The 18,620-nt window shown below is 36.6% G+C and overlaps 1 protein-coding gene across 13 annotated transcripts in view; it reads right to left on the bottom strand.

Annotated features, from left to right (window-relative positions):
* Positions 1-18,620, bottom strand: part of DOCK9 (dedicator of cytokinesis 9) — a 116,502-nt gene that overhangs the window by 68,914 nt on the left and 28,968 nt on the right. For all 13 annotated transcript variants that reach the window (XR_003990078.1, XM_030476517.2, XM_030476519.2 and 10 more), the window contains exons 2-6: positions 12,772-12,888; positions 7,284-7,373; positions 5,527-5,609; positions 4,338-4,407; positions 269-364 (exon numbers count right to left, since the gene is read on the bottom strand). Coding sequence is in view for 12 of the 13 variants with exons in the window: in XM_030476517.2 (XP_030332377.1) it covers positions 269-364; positions 4,338-4,407; positions 5,527-5,609; positions 7,284-7,373; positions 12,772-12,888 (456 nt within the window). In the remaining variant the exon portion in view is untranslated. The remainder of the gene's footprint in view (positions 1-268; positions 365-4,337; positions 4,408-5,526; positions 5,610-7,283; positions 7,374-12,771; positions 12,889-18,620) is intronic.

The raw sequence follows: 18,620 nt of genomic DNA, 5'->3' as shown, positions 1-18,620 counted from the left end.
CTTTTCTACTAATAACAAAACAGGGTCCAGTTAAAAAAGATTCTTTAAAACACTGGACTGATCCCACCGGATGCATTTTTTCTGATTTAAGTAGAATAAAAGGAAATTAAGATTTCACAGATATAAATTACATACAAGCTTTCCTCTTTCATCCTATACTATTATTTTTTATAGAAATAAGCCACATACAAATTCACTTCTCAAAGGTACAGTGGCATTTAATATTCATGTCTAATTTTTACCACACATAAGATATTCTTAAACTTACTCTCATTGTCACACTGATTGCACTATTCATGTTGCCTTTGTACAGCCATCCTTGTTTTGTTATTCCACCCTTCTGAGACCCAAGAGATGCTGCATCCTGCAGGTGAAAACAGGGAGATGGGGAAAACAAAAGAAGAGTAAAGTTTTGTATCACAGTGTGAGACTGTTGGATTCATCAAAAATTTCAGAAGTAATTTTTAAAAGATGGAATAGTTATGCTAATAATGTAATGACAATAATGTACTATTATCCCTGCTGAGATTCTATAGCTTTGCAATTCTAATTATTTTCTTTAAAGATCAGGGGTGAGATTTGACTCCATCTAACCTTTAATAGGTAACCTGGCCACTTATATAGGCTTTGTCTATGGCCAGCAGGATGATCCAACTTCTGGACAGCTAAATACTAGTCAAGATAAATCCCACTGAAATAGTGAAAAGAGGGAAAACTCAAAACATTTACTTACATTTATTTTGTTTTTCATATATTCTAATCTTCCAGTACAAGACTTTTTACCAATTTCTATTACCAAAAAGAACAATGTAAACTCATGCTTATCCAAAACTTCAATTGAGATTTCTCAAACCATTTTGCTTTATATGTATTATTTCAACAACATTACTTAGGAATTTACAGAGAACTAAGTCTTGAATTCTTGAATTGGACCTGCCATTTTACAGATCAGAATCAAAGCTTTCTAAACAGAACAAGACCAAACTTGGCAGTAATGGCAAGTTCACAAACAGCAGATCCAATGCATGCATCACGCATCACACCCACTGCCTGCATACCACTTCCATATGCCAGTTGGTGGAATTCAGTATCTCTATCAATACCCATAGGATGTTAACAACTACCAAAAAGCAGTACTTACTATCAAAAACAATCAAAATGACAGATTTATAATTGCCACAGAATAAGTATTAAATCACCAGTTCAAGTAATCTTTTAGAATAGTACCAAACTGACTTTACCATTGTTTTCAGTTGATGTAACCCATTTTGACACAAAAAACACCCTTAATGAATTAAATGTGTAGGAAGATTTTCAACCATCTAGAGCAGAAATATTCCAGATGAATTATTATCCAAACAATCAAAATTAGCTGAGTATCCAGCCAAAGACAAAACCAAAAAACTTCCTCAAGTGCCTCAACTACTTTTTTTAGTTCCTTTTCTCAGCTATTAAGAGAATATACAACAAGAAGTGATTACATGTGGGGGACAGAGTCATTAGTTCAACAACTGAACATTAAAACCAAATTTTGGAATAATATGAATTAGTTTCTGGAACTAATTCAAGGAACATTCTGTAAAACGTTACTAGTTAGTTTATTTACAGCCTATTTAGTCTGTCTAGCTTGCATATTCATATGCACATGTGAACTTCCAAAAACTGTGAACAGAAGGCCAAAGCTGCAACAATCTGTTCCTTAAAAAATTCTATTCAGCTTGATACTGTGGAATTTAGGCCCAGTAAGGATGATATGGTCACCAACTATCAGAGCATCTGACATAATGCCCCAGAAGCACAAGAGCAGAAATACTCAGTAAATTTTCACATGCCCCAGTGAGTCTCACTGTCCAAGCAATACAGTCTACTTGCTTCATATTTTCAAGTCATTAGCTTTCACCCCTGCTCTATTACCTAGACAACATTTTTTCTTGTACAACATACAGAAACAACAACTCAGCACACTGGGTTTCCAACTATGATTCTCCACCTCTGCTGGTAGGAGTTATACTCAAGGAAAGGATGGCTTAAAATCACTTTTACGAGTGTAAGATGATGAGTAGATGATGCGTTATCATCAAAACTTGGCATGAAACAACCAATGCTTTTCTGTAGTTTCACAAACCATATATAGGATCACCTGACAAGAATTCCTTCATTACCTGTATTAACAAAAATTAAGATTTAGCTCTATTAAGACTCTTTTTTTGAATTCTAAGTCTTGGAGGTGCACTGTTTCCCAACTGTTTAGCTGAATGCTGTTTTCTAACAATAAACCTGACTGTCATTTGAGTGTCTCTAGTTGCACCGTTTCTTTCTGTCAGGCAGAATTCCTGCCTACAGAGCCAAAAAGCTACTGAACATTTCCAGCTGACCATCTGTTAATACAAAGGAACCCAGAACCCAGTTGTTAACACACGAATTTTACATTGAAAACATATTTCCTGTTTCCAACTGCTAAGTTAATTTCCTCCCTTATTTTTACTGCTGCACACTGTGCTTCACTTTTTTTAATGATCTTTCCCACAAACTCAGCTCCAAAATTTACTTCAACAGCAACTGTTTCAACAAAAACAATTCCATATCTTGATCCCATACCCCAGGCTGAGTTAAAAATTCCATTTACAAACATCAACCTGATGGCCTGATAGCCCCAATTAGGTTTGGAAAGGTAATTCTGTCCTTTTTAACAATGCAAGATTAAACTAATCGTTATTTGGTTTTCCTCCAATTTTTAATCACTTGCAGCTTTTTATTTTCTATCATTCTCTTAACAAACCAGCTTCCTTAGGGAAAAAAAAAAACCACCACAGACAAAAATGAAACAAAATGAAGACCAAACAACTTTTAGTGTAAGATTTGCATGTATGCTTTTTGGCATACAAAGATGTTGATGTTTGAAAGAAAAACCTTTTGCGTTAATCCTTACCTCAAGGAAAGAATTTATGGGTTACATATGTCCCCTATTCCCATGAAACTCCCTTTTCTTCCTAACATGCTTTTTTTCTTGTATTTATATTTTAAGTTCCTCTAAGAGTAGGAGACCTCTTCTCCAGTAACTGTACTTCCAAAAGACATCACACTCCTGCCTGCTCTAACAGGAAACTGGGTAGAAGGAAACAGGAAGTCCTCTCCACTTACACTTCCTAGTAAAACACACAGCACCTGGTAACAGCCAAGCTACAGTTTTTCAGGGTTTAACTAACTCTAGCCATAAGCCTTTCTCCTAGAACAATCCTAGTCTATTATATCACCATTTTTTTTTCCATGTTTAACTGTTTTCTAAAATACTTCTATTGTCACACTAAATACTGCCAAGTCTTTTTAATTTCAGTATAATAGAAATCATACTTATTCCCATCTTTCAAACAGGAATATCTGGATACAGATGCATGAAATTATTTGTCCAACTATCACAGTGCAGTTTAATAGCAGTGCTGAAGAAATAGCACCCTAAGACTATCTGTTCAGGAATCTACCTACTCAGATGCACTCCCTAAATTACTTTTTCACATTTAATCCAGGAAAACTTGTAAGGAACTTGTTGTATTTCATATGCAGCAGTTCTTCAGAAGCAAAGTAATTGTCAAAAGGTGGAAACCACATAAAATACTAATTTTGTTTTAATTCTTTTCTGTGATGCAAGAGTTCAAGTACTCATAAGAAAAGAAAACACTGGCATTCAAACACCCTGTTTTGAAACAGGGTGCGGTAAAAATTAATTAAATCACAAAAATAACAGAAGTAGTTACTGAAAAAGGTCTTTGACACTGGAAACATACTTGAAAATTGCTTGAGGCTATGGATTTCTGGTTTCCCTAAGCCAATGACAAAAAATACCTTAGAGTTTTATTCAATTATTTTACCTTTTGTTTTCATGATGGATCTTTTATCCTATACTCAAATTTGTGACAAGCTAATTTGTGACTGTATCCTATTGTCACATATGCTTAAGTGTGTGTACTGGCATGCTGGAACAGACTGACCTATGATTTTACTCGTCTTCGTGATTAAACTGCATGAAACATTTCTATCTATATGCCCGTCTACACAGAAACAGTGTAAAACAGGACAGATTTTATGAAAGCTATTTTTTATCAAGTATTAAAACTTCAATTTCACCATCTGTCAAAACTTGTTCTACTCACATGACAGATCTCAAGAACACAAGGAGAAAGGAGATAAGTAAAATAACTATATTTGTTTCTAAATCAGGCTGTTCAAGCTAATCTCTGTTTTCACTTACTGACACCAAAACTTAACCCAAATTGTAACCTCCCCTTACCCAACATTCTTTACTGAAAGCAAGAGAAAGTAAGGAATTACTGTTATCTCACCTCATCTTTATCTGCTTCTTCATCCACTTCATATAAATGAACTGGAAGCTTCTCCGATTTTGTCCCTTTACTAGGAAAGAAAAAGCTTCTAAAATACTAGAAATTTTGTGATGTTACATACTTTACAGCTATAAAAAAAAATAATTTATTGTTTTAATTGAAGGAGGAAAAGTACAAGAATAACCAAGTAAAGGCATGTCTTTTTCATTAAATATATTTCTTAGCCAGCAATTTACCTAATTTGCACATTTGCCCAGAGTCTTTCTTTTGTTCTGCTTGTCACTGTCCATCTGTGTATCTGAAGAGAACCAATTACCTTCTCACTTACTGCACTCCTAGTATCTTAGGAGCAACAATTCATACCTGTAACCATTGGCTGCTTTTAGGACAATGTGTTTACTTAAATTCCTATTGACTATCGTGGTTTCTGTTCTGGTAATAGAAGCCATGTACTGACTTTTACAAAACCTGTGAGTATATCGGCACTTTTCACAGGGAAACAAAAGCTATTTCTTAACTGACAGGTGCAGGGGAATAGGTAGGGAAGATACAGATATTCCAGAGTTGTGGGACTTAGAGTATTCATCTACTCTCAGATATTTTAAGTTAAGGGTCTAATCTCTATAATCTCCCTATGAAATTTGTAAAAAGTTGGAAAAGATGTCTCTAGCAGATGGCTTAGAAAGTCTGTAAAAGATGTAGATTAGGCTTTTGCTTTGAATCATCCTGTGAAAATCTGCACTAGTTCATACACTTGCTCTAACCATCTCAGTTAGGTTCTATTCCCTAAGCTCCTAGAAGGAGTTCCAAAAGCTGCCTTTGAAGCTACAAAAACAGGATATCACCATTTTAGTTTCATCTAAACATCAGCCTGTTTTAGTTTCCATGTTTACATTTCACATTGTCAACCATATAATTTCTTGTTTTGACCTGTCTATTAATAGGGTGGTATTATTAAAGTATCTTCCCAGAAAATGGTTTAACAAGATTTTACACTCTAAAGTTCATTAATATAAATTCCATCCAAAGAATCTTTATCATCTCTACAGACTACTAAACACTGATAAAACATATTTTAAGTTACATATTACATGTATTAATACATTTTTGTTATAAATCCATTTACATTACACACAAAGTTCCTTCACAAATTCAAAATCTTTATTATACCACTAGATAACATACTTACTTTGGAAGCTGCCGAAACTCTCCTGAATAATCTTCATATCTATAGTTAACAACATGCCAGTCCGAATTGTAGGTTTTAATGCACTGTTTTAATGAAAAACAAAATACCAATATTAATTGGAAGAGAATTAACAGCATTCCCTAGACAAACACACACAAAAACCTCTTAAGATATGGCTGTTTATGAACTACGATGGTTAAATGTTAATCTCTGAAAATTCTGTATACTTCCCTTCTTTTGCAATACAGTCTAGTGCAATAAAGCTTTTTGCAACAAGTGTTATATTTCAGTAGGATGTTAACATCTGCTAAATGTGTATATTATAAAACCAGAAAATGGTGAATACACATCATCTGGATTAACCATCTTCAGTTGTCTGAAAAGTTGAAGTCGCATTTCGCTGTGGCTGAAAACTGCAGCCTTTAGAAAAGTCACCACTGACATACAGATACCTTCTTAAATTAAAATACTCCATTTCATGTGTACTGGTACACAGAAACCAGAAAGATCTTTTCCTTATATTGATAGCTCTAGTGAAATTAAATTAATATTTAAACTGCATGCTTGGAGCTGTTGAAAAGCAATTATGTCATTATGCCCTGGTCCAGATCACAGGAAATACCATTTTACTCCACCCGTATTGCTACAACATAAAAGTACTGATTTATCTTGGCTTTGACTGAAGTAAGATAAAACTGACAATGTCTGTTGCCAGAAGCCATATAGTACAAAATTTTATGTTACATGAATAGACTCACTTGTACACAAACATAGCACTTAATAATTCAAAATATTTTCTTTATATTTCAAAATACAAAATCAATATTTGCCAAGCTATTGTTTCTTCAGAAACTCATTAAACTCCATGAATTACCAACAACACTCCTCCCTCCTTGTTTACCTTCTTCATATTTATCTTAGAACTGTTTAGGTCAGGTATTAAGGGCATGTGTCATTGTGGATAAATCACTCTGAGGTTTGAGGAAGATTCAGATATTTGGAGCTCCTTCGGTCTTCTTGGAATTACAAGAGATGTTTACTTGGTTTAGATCTTAAAATATCAGCTTACAGTATGTCAGTAGAAAACCAGTAGATAATATTAAAAAGACAAAAATTTTAAACCTTTCATTCCTAAAAGACTTCAACAAGACAGTAAATGAAACACATCACAGTCAGAACCAAGAGAATGCCAACATCAGCAAGTAGTTGTGAGAAACTTCATTTGAGGATGTTTCTTCTACGTATAGCACACAGATTGAGCAGTCAAAATGAATTCTGGCTTCTATAAGTGTTACAGTTAAGAATACCTCTGTTGCAGCAAACTGTACAAGATTATTACGAACAAACTAAGAACAACTGGGGTAAAACACTTTATCAGGAAAAACAAGTCACAATGATTCATTCCAGATTCACTATTGCTCCCAATATTATGTATGGAAATCACATGTGTTCATCTGGAAAAGCCAAAAGCATAAAGAAGGTGGGGGAGAAAAATCTGCAAAAGCCAATTACACAAACAAAATCCTTCTAAGCTATCCTGTAATCCTTTTCCAGCCACCAATAGAAAAAATACTAGGTTTTCCTGGAAATTTTCCCTTGAAGTCACTGACAAGTAAATAGCAATAAATATTTAATATTTTTTCAGGATTTTTTTCCCTGTGTTTTAAATGGTAAGTGAAGCAGAAGAAAAACAATTCAGGTATAATATTGTTATTGCACACAGCCAATATTTGCACTCAGTGCAATTCCAATATTACCTCAGTTACAAACAAGCTTTGAGCTTCTTTCTCTGCATTTTCAGGAACTGTTGAATGAATGTATCGACTCTGCCGCTTCAATAATGCTGTCTGAAAAACAACAAAACCAATTAATGAAACTTGCAATTAAAGGAACTATGACACATTGTAAGTTATATCAGCATAACTAAGACAGAAGCTCAGTAGAAAACATCCTGTGAATATGCTATTTCAGAATAGCCAACTAATGACGATTTGCTTTCATTCAAAGACCAGCAACATGTTCTTTCACAACAAGGGCAGGATTGGAATCAGCAAGAAAGAGATGCCATAGAAAAGTGTTTTCCTCTATTTTATTAACATGGGCAAGTAAATACTAGTAAAATAATTCCACCCTGACAACATAACTCAAATATTTTGAAGACAGGCATTAAGGTAGCGTTATTACTACATATAAAAACTATTACTCAAGACAAGTAACAAACCCACACCACAATAAGAAGAGTAGTTCAACTGCAGATCTCAGCTAGCAAGAAAAATATGGGACTTGCACTGTTAAACTGAGGATTTAGAGAGAAGGCCTGGACCACTGAAATATACGCTTCAGCCCACCAAGTCAGAACTTATTCGTATCCTATGTGGGAGTTCAGAGAGGCATCAAAAGGCTACCAGAGAGCAGGAAATCTCTCTGTAACCATGAAATTCCGCTTCTCGTTCTAGTGCTGAAGTAAGCCTTAGGGTACTTTAAATTTATACATCATATTCCAAGAGAAAAATCAGGAAGGACTGTCTTCTCTACAAACTTTCTTCACAACTACATTGGTCGAACTGTTTCAACTCTCTGGGTTTGAGTTCGCATTTGATTTATGGAAGCATCAGGAACTACAGAGTGTCTCATGCTCTCAAAGATTATTAAATAAAAAAAACCCCAAACTTTAAATTAGTGTGCTGCCAACCTACAGAAGACTGCTTCAAACACTAGCCAGGATTCACACACACTGTGTGTGAATTGTTAATTGTGAGGCACACAATTAACAGACTCCTTTATTGATACTACTTCCTGAGCGAATACTAAGGATTTAGGATAGTAGCTCTAAGTGCTGAGGTATCAAAGAAGGTCACAGCAGAAAGGACATTTCACCAAGTCTCACAGACAAGGAGTACTTGCTAATCAAAACCTGATGGAATAGGGAAAGCAAATCAGCCCACAATCAGTGCAGACTCTAATGGATACAGTTTAAGATATCCAGACTCTTTCTGTCACAAGGTTGTGTTTGCTAGTGAGACCTACCATTACTTAGGATCTGGGAATGTGCAACTTGTTTGAAATTAGATTTCCCATTTTACTTATCTCAGGCTAGAAGGTGTTTTCATATTCTTGATAGTTTTAGCAAATGACTCTGTTTCTAAGGTTAAAAAATAATGTATTTCACCAATGTTAAAATCTGGCATGCAATTTTCTGAGTCATGTTACTGCCCCTACCCCATGCTTTAGGACAAAGTAATAGCAAGATGGCCAGGGTTCTTCTTAAGACAAACATTCTTGTAGGTGACACTAAAGAACTGTCTAGAGACAGCCACGTATTTTGTAGCGGGATGTCTTAGCACAATGTGTACTTAAGCATTTAAAATAAATGTATACACGTGTGGCTATGGTGGGTCTTTTTCGAGGTCACAGTTTATACAGAAGTCAATGCTGCAAACTATGAATCAACAAAATCAATCTCTAGTTTTATCAAGATTGCATCGGGCTTACATAGCAAGTTTTTGGTAGGGAGGGGACTACAGGGATGGCTTCTGAGAGGAGCTGCTAGAAGCTTCCTCTGTGTCCAACAGAGCCAAGGCCAGCTGGCTCTGAGGTGGACCCACTGCTAGTCAAGGCTGAGCCCATGAGTGACGGTGGTAGCACCTCTGGGATAATGTATTTAAGAGGAGGGAAAAGTTACTGCAGGTCACACTCCTTTTGATGCAGCCCAGGATACGGTTGGCTTTCTGGGCTGCAAGCGCACACTGCCGGCTCATGTTCAGTTTCTCATCAACCAACACCCCCACGTCCTTCTCCACAGGGCTGCTCTGAATCTCTTCTCTGTCCAACCTGTAGCTGTGCCTGGGATTGCCCTGACCCAGGTGCAGGACCTTGCACGTGGCTTGGTTGAACTTCATAAGGTTGGCATCGGCCCACCTCACAAGTGTGTAAAGGTCCCTCTGGATGGCATCCCTTCCCTCCAGTGTATCAACCGAACCACACAGCTTGGTGTCATCAGCAAACTTGTTGAGGGTGCACTCAATTCCACTGTCCATATCACCAACAAAGACGTTGAACAGGATCAGTCCCAACACTGACCCCTGAGGGACACCACTGATTACCGGTCTCCAATTGGACATTGAACCATTGACCATAACTCTCTGCATGCAGCCATCCATGCAGGTGGTTCATCAATCAAATTAAGGTCTCTTCAGTTTATAGACAAGGATGTTGTGTGGGACAGTGTGAAACGCTTTGCACAAGTCCAGGTAGATGAAATCAACTGCTTTGCCCCATCCATCGGTTCTGTAGCCCCATCATAGGAGGCCACCAAATTGGTCAGGCATGATTCACCCTTAATGAAGCCATGCTGGCTGTCACCAACTACTTCATTATTTTTCTATGTGCCTTAGCATGCTTTCAAGGAGAATTGCTCCATGATCCTGCCAGGCACAGAGATGAGACTGACCGGTCTGTAGTTTCCTGGGTCTTCCACCTTCCCTTCTTGAAAATGGGGGTTATATTTCCCTTTTTCCAGGCGTCAGGAACTTCACTTGACTGCCATGATTTTTCAAATATGATGGACAGTGGCTTAGCAACTTCATAGCCTTACTCTTAATGTGTTCGCAGAATCATAGAATCAACTATGCTGGAAAAGGCCTTTAAGATCATCAAGTCCAACCATCACCCCAGGACTACCAAGACCATAAATTAACAAGGCTTGGCTTCCTTTTTAGGCAAGGCTTTTTTAGATGGTAATCAATTTAACCTAAGCACGAGGAAAAACATTGTGAAAATAAAAACTGAATGCTCTAAAAGGAAATGGTTTGAACAGGTTTTTACACAACAGGAGGAGTTTCTACCTATAGTCAGTTCTAAGTGTGTATACAGGTAGTTGTAAATGCTCTAGCTCACTATTTAAATCCATCTTGTGGGGGATGAGGGCAGTACCAAACATTTGAGCCAAGGCTTACCCAAGAGCTGCCCACACATTGTCGCATAGCAACAAGTTAGGAAAAAGGAATTAATAAAAAAAGTGAAGCGGAATGATAAATACAGACAATGTGCCAATATTTAAACAATTCAAATTATATTGGCAACCATATCAAGACTAATGGCTTCAAAACTTACTGAATATTATTATGGAAAACTGCACAAAGGTTAAAATGTTTAATTTGCAAAAAAGTAAGTAAGCACGTAAGGGATTTCTGTTGTCTGATTTGGTAACACGTTCTTAATACATTGAATGACAGGTTTAAACACATTGTGTTGCTGAAAACAAGCAGTATTGGAGAATCCTGCATACAATAAAAATACTTAGAGTAAGTTTGTGCCAGGAAATCTTAGAAGGAAATAGAAGTTTGATAGCATAATAATACGGTTTGATAGCAGAAACCAGTCTTCATATAAATAAAGTATAAAATGAGACTGCCAAAGACAATATAGGACAGAGAAAACCAGAAAGTGAGTTCAGGTCTTATAGTGATAAGAGTAAAGAAACAGGAAATGTGACTATTCCAAAATTGTGGCTACCTGAAGAAAATCCTCTGATGTAATACACACTTTAATGACTGCCGCAACGATAATCTGACCATAGAATCCAAACAAAGGATGACAAAAGGCATTACAGTTTATAAACATAATTCAGTCATTTCCTTTAAAGGAGCAGACTGAGAACTACAGACTAGCTTCATTTATACAGGCATGAGCTTAAGAATTGCAGTAGCAGCATTCCCCAGACTGCTCAAGCAAAATGCCTGAGGATATTCTTGATAGGTTTGTTTCTTCGCCATTGATAATTTAGAGCTGTTCACCAGAATGACCCCCAGTAAGTGAACTAGTCAATCAGGTGAGAGTATACTTGGCTGAAATATCCTTGATTTCTCTTGATCTGTGATACTGAAGAGCCACACTGTAGAAGGGGATCAGGGTGGTATAGACTATTTATGCTCTTCAGTCCCAAGCCAATGCCTGGTATAGGGCATCATCATGAGTGATCTAGTATTTGAACACTAGTATAATTAGATAATGTTCATAGGCAGTACAACTTCCTTTTGTAAGAAGTCTTACTTGCAATCCTTCAAGTTTTCACATGCGGCTGAGAACACATGAAGCCCAAACTACTCTCTAAATACCTGCAGCTTGCCAAAACCAAAAATTCTAGCTCAGAGTGGGAAGGCTACTAGTAGCTACTCCTGTAAGAATGAGTGAAAATGATGTACGCAGTCTATATTAAAAACAGAGTCCAGGTGCGCTCAAGTAAATACTTTAATAGACCAAACAGAATTAATGAAAAACTCAACATACGCGTTTTATGGGACTTTATATGCCTGTCTGTAGAAATACACCAACTCATCCCCAACTTTTCCCATAATAAACATAAACTTAGCTTCAAATATTTGGCTAAATAAGATGATCAGTTTTCAGGCAGGTTTCTAAAGAATAATTCTAAGGTATTCGACTATGATACAGTACCCACAAGTAGTTAATTTATAGGCAGTTCAGATCTCTGCATACTTTTCAAATATAGACAGACATTTTGACTGCAGGTATGGGCATGTGTACAAGAGACTTTCCTCAGTATTTACAGCAACTCCAGTCTTTAAGATGTTTGGTCATTATCTTAAGTGGATCTACAACAAGATTCAAAAAACCTGTACTTAAATAAACTATTTATTTAGATAAACATGTACATTTTACAGAAATATATCAAGACGATCACAAATCTTGCTTAAGTCTGGCTTAATCAAGTCAAAGCCCTGTTATGCAACCGGTATTTCGCCAAAACCCAATTTTGGCTGATAACATGCAGCTGAGAGTAACAGCTTTGATTTGAAAAGGTTCATGCCCTTCACTGTTCATAATGGGGGAGGAAAGCAATTTAAGAATGCATGACAAAAAGCAGATGCTTTTTTTTCTTTTTTGAACAAACATAACACGATTTTCTAGGTCATAAAGGGGGGGATATCTAAAAATGACTGATCACCTATTTCAAAATGCAGTAAGATTGCTGAGTTGCAGAGGCAGACCTTATAATCTGGAGAGATGAGTAAATTATGCTATTTCTTTTTACGTAACCCTACAGAATGAATTGAGCAGTGTGCAGACACTCATGGCAAAGAGTAGGAGGGGTAGGGGTTTGTAGCTAAAGAGAGTCAAGAAACAAAGAAATGGGAATTTATCACCTCGTGATTACTACTGCTCAAAATTTGTCTTTTAAAACAAAAAAAAAAGAGGGAGGGGGAGGGGACACGATTAAATTACCTGAAAGTCATCATAAGGGAACAATAGCATCTCACGTAAAGCATCATTCAAAATCTGTGTTTTCCTCTGCACGATGACATTTTCATAGTCTATTGGTTCTATGAGCTTTGGTTTTGCCTAGGAAAAAAAAAAATATAAATTCAGGTATATTGAGGAAAAGTTACAATTGTTGACTCATTTTCAGAAATTACTCTTAAAAATTGGCAGAATAGAGTACTCAAAATGTAGACTTTATGTCACACTACAGCATATGGATGAGTGCAACTGATAATTGCTGAGACAAGCATGCTACTTGGTTCAGAAGGAAGAGACAGAACTATTTCACAAAACACACTAAGTCAGAGCTTATCAGAATAATCACGTATGTATTCTCACTGAAAAAAAAAATATAAAGAAATTACTAGTCTCTTACACTGGTGGTTACCTTTGCTTGATACTGCCCAGAAAGTTCTGATCTGGAATTAAAGCAGGGATTTAAACAATCTTAGCTCAAAGCTAAGACTGAGCTTTGTTTTAATTCAGTAGTAACCTGCAGAAGGGGTAGGCTAATTGACATTCCTCCTGCTCTTTATTTGATAAAAATTCCCACAGGCCATCTGCTTCCTCTTAATTGCACAAGTAGCTTTCTTCAGTTATTATGCACTGATTCAACATTTAAAGCCTATACTACTGTCAAGGCATTACAGCTGGCTGTACACCATCAGTCAGAGAAAAACCTCCACCCTGCCAAGCATTCCGTTAAGTGGTCAGCTGGCAAAGCATGTTTAGAGAGAGCTCTCAATCAGGCAGCACTGCCTCGAGAGTGCAAACTAATGCAGAACTGAAGTTATAATCTAGATTGCACTTCCTGCAGCTAAAATTGGGCATCGCAGAATCAGACATGAAATTACCTTTTTCTGTTTTCACACGTGGCAATTACAAGAGACTTTCCAACTGATATTTTCTTAAGATCAGTGATACTGATTTCCAAGAAAGATATATTAAACATAATAGCAGCAGCAAGGCCAGATTATGCCATCATCATAGGTAATCAGACAAGATGAGATTTATATGTATTTTTGCATAATTTATGTTAATAACCTTTCACGTTCCAGCTGCATTACGCAGAAGAAATATCTTTATATCTAGCAGTAATTGCTACTAATAATGAGTATATTAATAGTATTAATGAGAAATCTTACAGGTATTTTCTTAATCCAAAAGTGAATCAAATAAATTTGGTTTTTTGAAGGAATTAGGAAAGTTGCCAAGTTTTCAGACTTAGTTCACAGGCTATTCAAAAGTTACTTGAGATTCTCTCATATTTACTACATGCCAGTTCTACTGATAAGAAAAATGCAAGAACATAAAAGAGCATAACACCTGAAAAGGCCAGAAGAGCAAAATCTGGAAAACAAATCTACCAAAAAATGATGAAAAAAAATGTAGCTTTGTCAACGAAAACACTTACCATTTACAATCATACTGGAAGGATTTACTAGAAGTACGTAACAACATGCTTGGCACAGACCAAAACAGCTAGGAGCCGCAGTGAAAAATGCTTATGTTGAGCTTGCCATCTTTCTCCTCAGAGGAGATGGAGAATGGCTCTTCAGCTCACTGTATATTGCACACCAGCACATTTTGAGAGCTTAGCACCTGAACCACAGCTGCTGCTACATCTTCTCCTCTTGTTCATGAACATGCCTTATCACAAAGCCAAAAACTTATACCAATGTCCATCAGAAAAGATTTAAGTTTATGTTCATGCACCCATCTGTAGCTGAAGTGGGTGGACCATTTAGCTCACTCTATCCTACAGTCACAAAACAGGCCAATCACAAACATAAAATTGGTAAAAAAGAATCTTAAAAGAAACGAGCTTTGCTTACATGCTGTAAACAGATGAAAACAGAATCCTCCTTTGCTTGAATCTTTTAAAGAATCAAAAGCTCTCTGGGACTGAGGTCCTTTATATACACCTCTCCTTTAGATCAATAAGACACAGAGGCAGCTAGTGGTATCAGAAAACCACACCATCTTCCTATTTAATCAGCAAAGTACCTGATTTGCAGAAATATAATTTCTGTTAAAATCCATGAAGAATTTGCTTCCTCAGGTTTCACCAAAGTGTTAGTCATTTCTTTCTTAAGTCATTTGTCAGATTCAAAAGGAAGAGGATGTTTTATCAGTTTGAACCAGATATGAAAAAAGAAAACAATAAACAGCACACTGATACTGGCATTTAGCCAAACCCACAACAGCACAAGGAAGCAGATTTCTCTCAAGCTCTTCTTCAGAAAAAAAAGATTTTTCCGGTCTATTATTTCATGTAATATAAAAGAAAAGACACTGGGTAGGCACAGTGTTACTGAATATGATTTATGGACCAGCTGACACAGACAAAACTCAGCCCAGTCAAAACTGCAAGATCAAGTGTAGAAGCACTAAAAGTCTGTCTTTCAAACAAGGCTCAAGTTTTCCTATTAATGTCTGACAAACAACGTTTTTATTTCCATAATCTAAGAAAATACTAAGAGCATAAGGTTTCGTGGGGTCCAGCACTCCAGCTGGCCAATGCCAGACTTATAGGAAGATAAAACATTAAAGTATCTGCCATATCACTTTGGGTTTTGCCGGTGTGATATAGGTATGGAAACTCACAGAAATAAGAAGCATTTCAGAACAGCAGTCATGACACCCACGTGGTAACCATTTTAATCTGCCACAATATGGTTTATATATTTGTACAAGCAGTGTCAAAAGCCATCAGATAAAAGGAATTTTCAGTCAGGAGTTCAATGACTGTCTACATTATATATTACAGAAAAAGATAATACAGTCAATTTTTTCTTGTATGTTTAAATTAAGACAAATGTTATCTTCCTGTTGCCTACTCACAAAACAAAGGATGGTCAGGTTAAGCACACTGAGTATTGTTAGCCTCATGCTACAAAACATCATTTACCTTATGAAAAGGTACATACACCTGCAAATTAGCAAGTGCCCAAAAAGAGAAGAATGGAGCTACAACCACTAGCAGGCAATGCAGCATATAAATTGATGAATATATGGTGTTACATGTTTCTCAACATTGGCATGAGGCAAACTACTTTAGACAAATAATATGACTATTTAATCTAAACATGGGTAACAACTCCTTGTATTTTCTTATCCGACAATCACAATAAACTCAAAATAAGCTGCCCAGGTTGAGTTATTTTTTTAATCAACTTAAAAATCCATTCAAAATACTGTATCTACCCTAGAGCTTATTCTTTAATATTACATTACTCATTATTCCCTTTCTTAGGTATGATTAACTTTGTGATGTAAACTTTGGGGCAGTGGGAGCAAATAAGCTGCTATAGGTTTACGTAAAAACCCCTACCGCTACACATATATTTAGCAGTAATATGCTTTCACTGACAAGCCTAAAACTTCTGAGTCGCTAGGATGTGAAAGAACAAAATGCATTAAGTCACCTGTTCTCATGCTTACAGAAATAGATCAGAAGTGCTTACTGGGGCTACAAACACAGAGTGAACCGTACCAAGAGCAGACAGTTACACAGGCTTTTTTGCACACTGTTTCATTGTTTTTTTTAGGAAACAGCAATTAACTTTTTTTTCCCCTCCAGTTTAACCTGAAATCCTGAAAACTGTTGTTCTATTGTTCACCCAAGCCTTCAGGGGGCTGTGACAGAAGAGAATGGAGGTTTCCAAAACTCAATGAACGCAGTCTAAATTACAATCATTGCGCTTTTACTTATAAGAAGTATTTTGTTGATGGTGAAGGTCTGTTTAAACACAAGAACACTGTTCAGAGCTCAAACATTTTGGTAAGACCTTCTGTACTGCTAGTATTTACCTCAGGTTGTTAATATGGATGCAGTTGCACTTGATTTGCTTTACCAAAGTAGCATGCTGTGTCCTATGAAGTTCTCTTATCAGCACAGAAGCTTCTAACACTAGAACCAGACTTGGGCAATGCTCTGCTGGACAGAGGAACAGCTCAGCTGTCTCACATTTTACACTGTCAGTGTGTTTCCAAGCAGAACGATGGCCTCCAGAAGTTCCAACTTCCCAGAAACATCTGATTTGATAAGCAGTTACTACTTCTGACATCAAAATGCAACTAGACAGCATGTGTACTGATTTGGTAACTTCTACAACAGCTAGCACAACAGCATTTCGTCCCAAGTAAGGTTTTGAGGCATCACGTGGAAATCTAAATGCTTTTTCCATGGGCTCTCCTTGCTTGTTAACCTCAAAAGCAAAGTTATGACACATCTAATTCAAATTGCAGGAAAGCAAGAGAGCACACGTAATAACACACTGGCACTGAAAACAGCAGATGACTCCTCTTGTGAACCTACCCACCTCTCCAGGAAAAGTTAACTCAGGCACTGTTCTAATATCACATGGGGTGCTTACAGTTATAATTACTCAGTTCCCTCAACACTCTAAGTAGACTGTGAACTACATTTAAAAGATCTAAATGAATATCGCAAAAAACTGTTGGTTCCTTCAAGTCCTGACAGCTGATTCTTTCTCATCTCCTTAAAGAAAACTCTAAAGACTTGAGTGCTAGGTAAATCACACCCTTACAAAAGGAATATATCCACACCCAAAAGAATGTTTTAGGCAATAGCTGATGAAAAGTATTGCTAGAGTAAGCAAGAAGCCTCCTGTTCCAAATGCTTTTGAGGATTGCTATCTAATACGATTCTAAGGTTTCAAGAAGTTCTGCTGTTAGCATTTGTTACACCAACTAGCAACGCTATTAGTCTTACTTATTACCTCACTGCACCCTATATCAATGAGAAAATACCTATTTTCACTGTAGCAGTAGACATCTACTGCAACGTCACCACTGAATGAAATCAAAATGGACCCAAATGTCGGTGTTAAACTGAACACAGCAGCCTACTTTTTCCTTTGTGCCTGGCAGTACACTTGGTGCAAAGTGTCCTTCATCTATTTTTCCTCAATAAACCAGACAAAAGCAGAAGCAAAAAGGGATATTATACAGCCTATAATTATATGCCATATATATGCTTGTCTATATATGTAACAGATTAAGACCAAATTAGCAACTGAAATGACAGTGAAGACACTTTTTTATGTGACCTATGTAGAACCTAAATGTTCTTCCCTTCAAATATTAACCTTTGAACACACCCGCTTCATCTGAAAATGAAAAAAGGGAGAGCAAATACTGGGGCTATATTAATCCGTAAACATGAAATGGAGTAGCACCTGGAAAATTATAAGGACGTACTTTATAAATGGTTATAGTTAAACACAGTAATGTTTTACAGCTGGGTTTGTTTGGGTTTAAGTACATAAGCTTGCTGATCAACTACAGTACTCTAAGTATCTGCAGAAACACTAATATCCTCTCCAAGTATTCATGGGGGAATAAAAACAGTTCTAAATAAAGTTAAACATTCCAAAGGCAGGAAAGCACACATAAGATTAGCTCATATTGTACTGATGAAAATCTGGACCAGAAATCAGAACACACCCATACGAAAAAAACCCACATTTTACTAACAACTGCTCTGAATAGAACAGAACTAAAGAAAACAGTGTAAAGGAAAAGAAAATCTGTGTTACTAACACACATCAACTTTCAGTTATCACCAGTAACACTTCCCATAAAGTTACAGATGTGTATTATTCAATATAGATAGCCAAAATGGTTTAGTTTGATTCTTAAATGCGTAACATGAAGCTGTAATAAAGGGGTGGGGGAAAGCATAATTTGAGGATCCCAGCTCCCACTAACTTCAACCACAGCCAGATGAATAAAGAGGAGACAGTCATCCTTTAATGAAGCAATTAAGTATGAGATATTACTAAGTA

The sequence above is a fragment of the Strigops habroptila genome, chromosome 2 (assembly GCF_004027225.2).
Source record: "Strigops habroptila isolate Jane chromosome 2, bStrHab1.2.pri, whole genome shotgun sequence".
In the NCBI taxonomy this organism is placed as follows: Eukaryota; Metazoa; Chordata; class Aves; order Psittaciformes; family Psittacidae; genus Strigops; species Strigops habroptila.
This window is presented reverse-complemented; position numbering and strand designations above follow the sequence as displayed.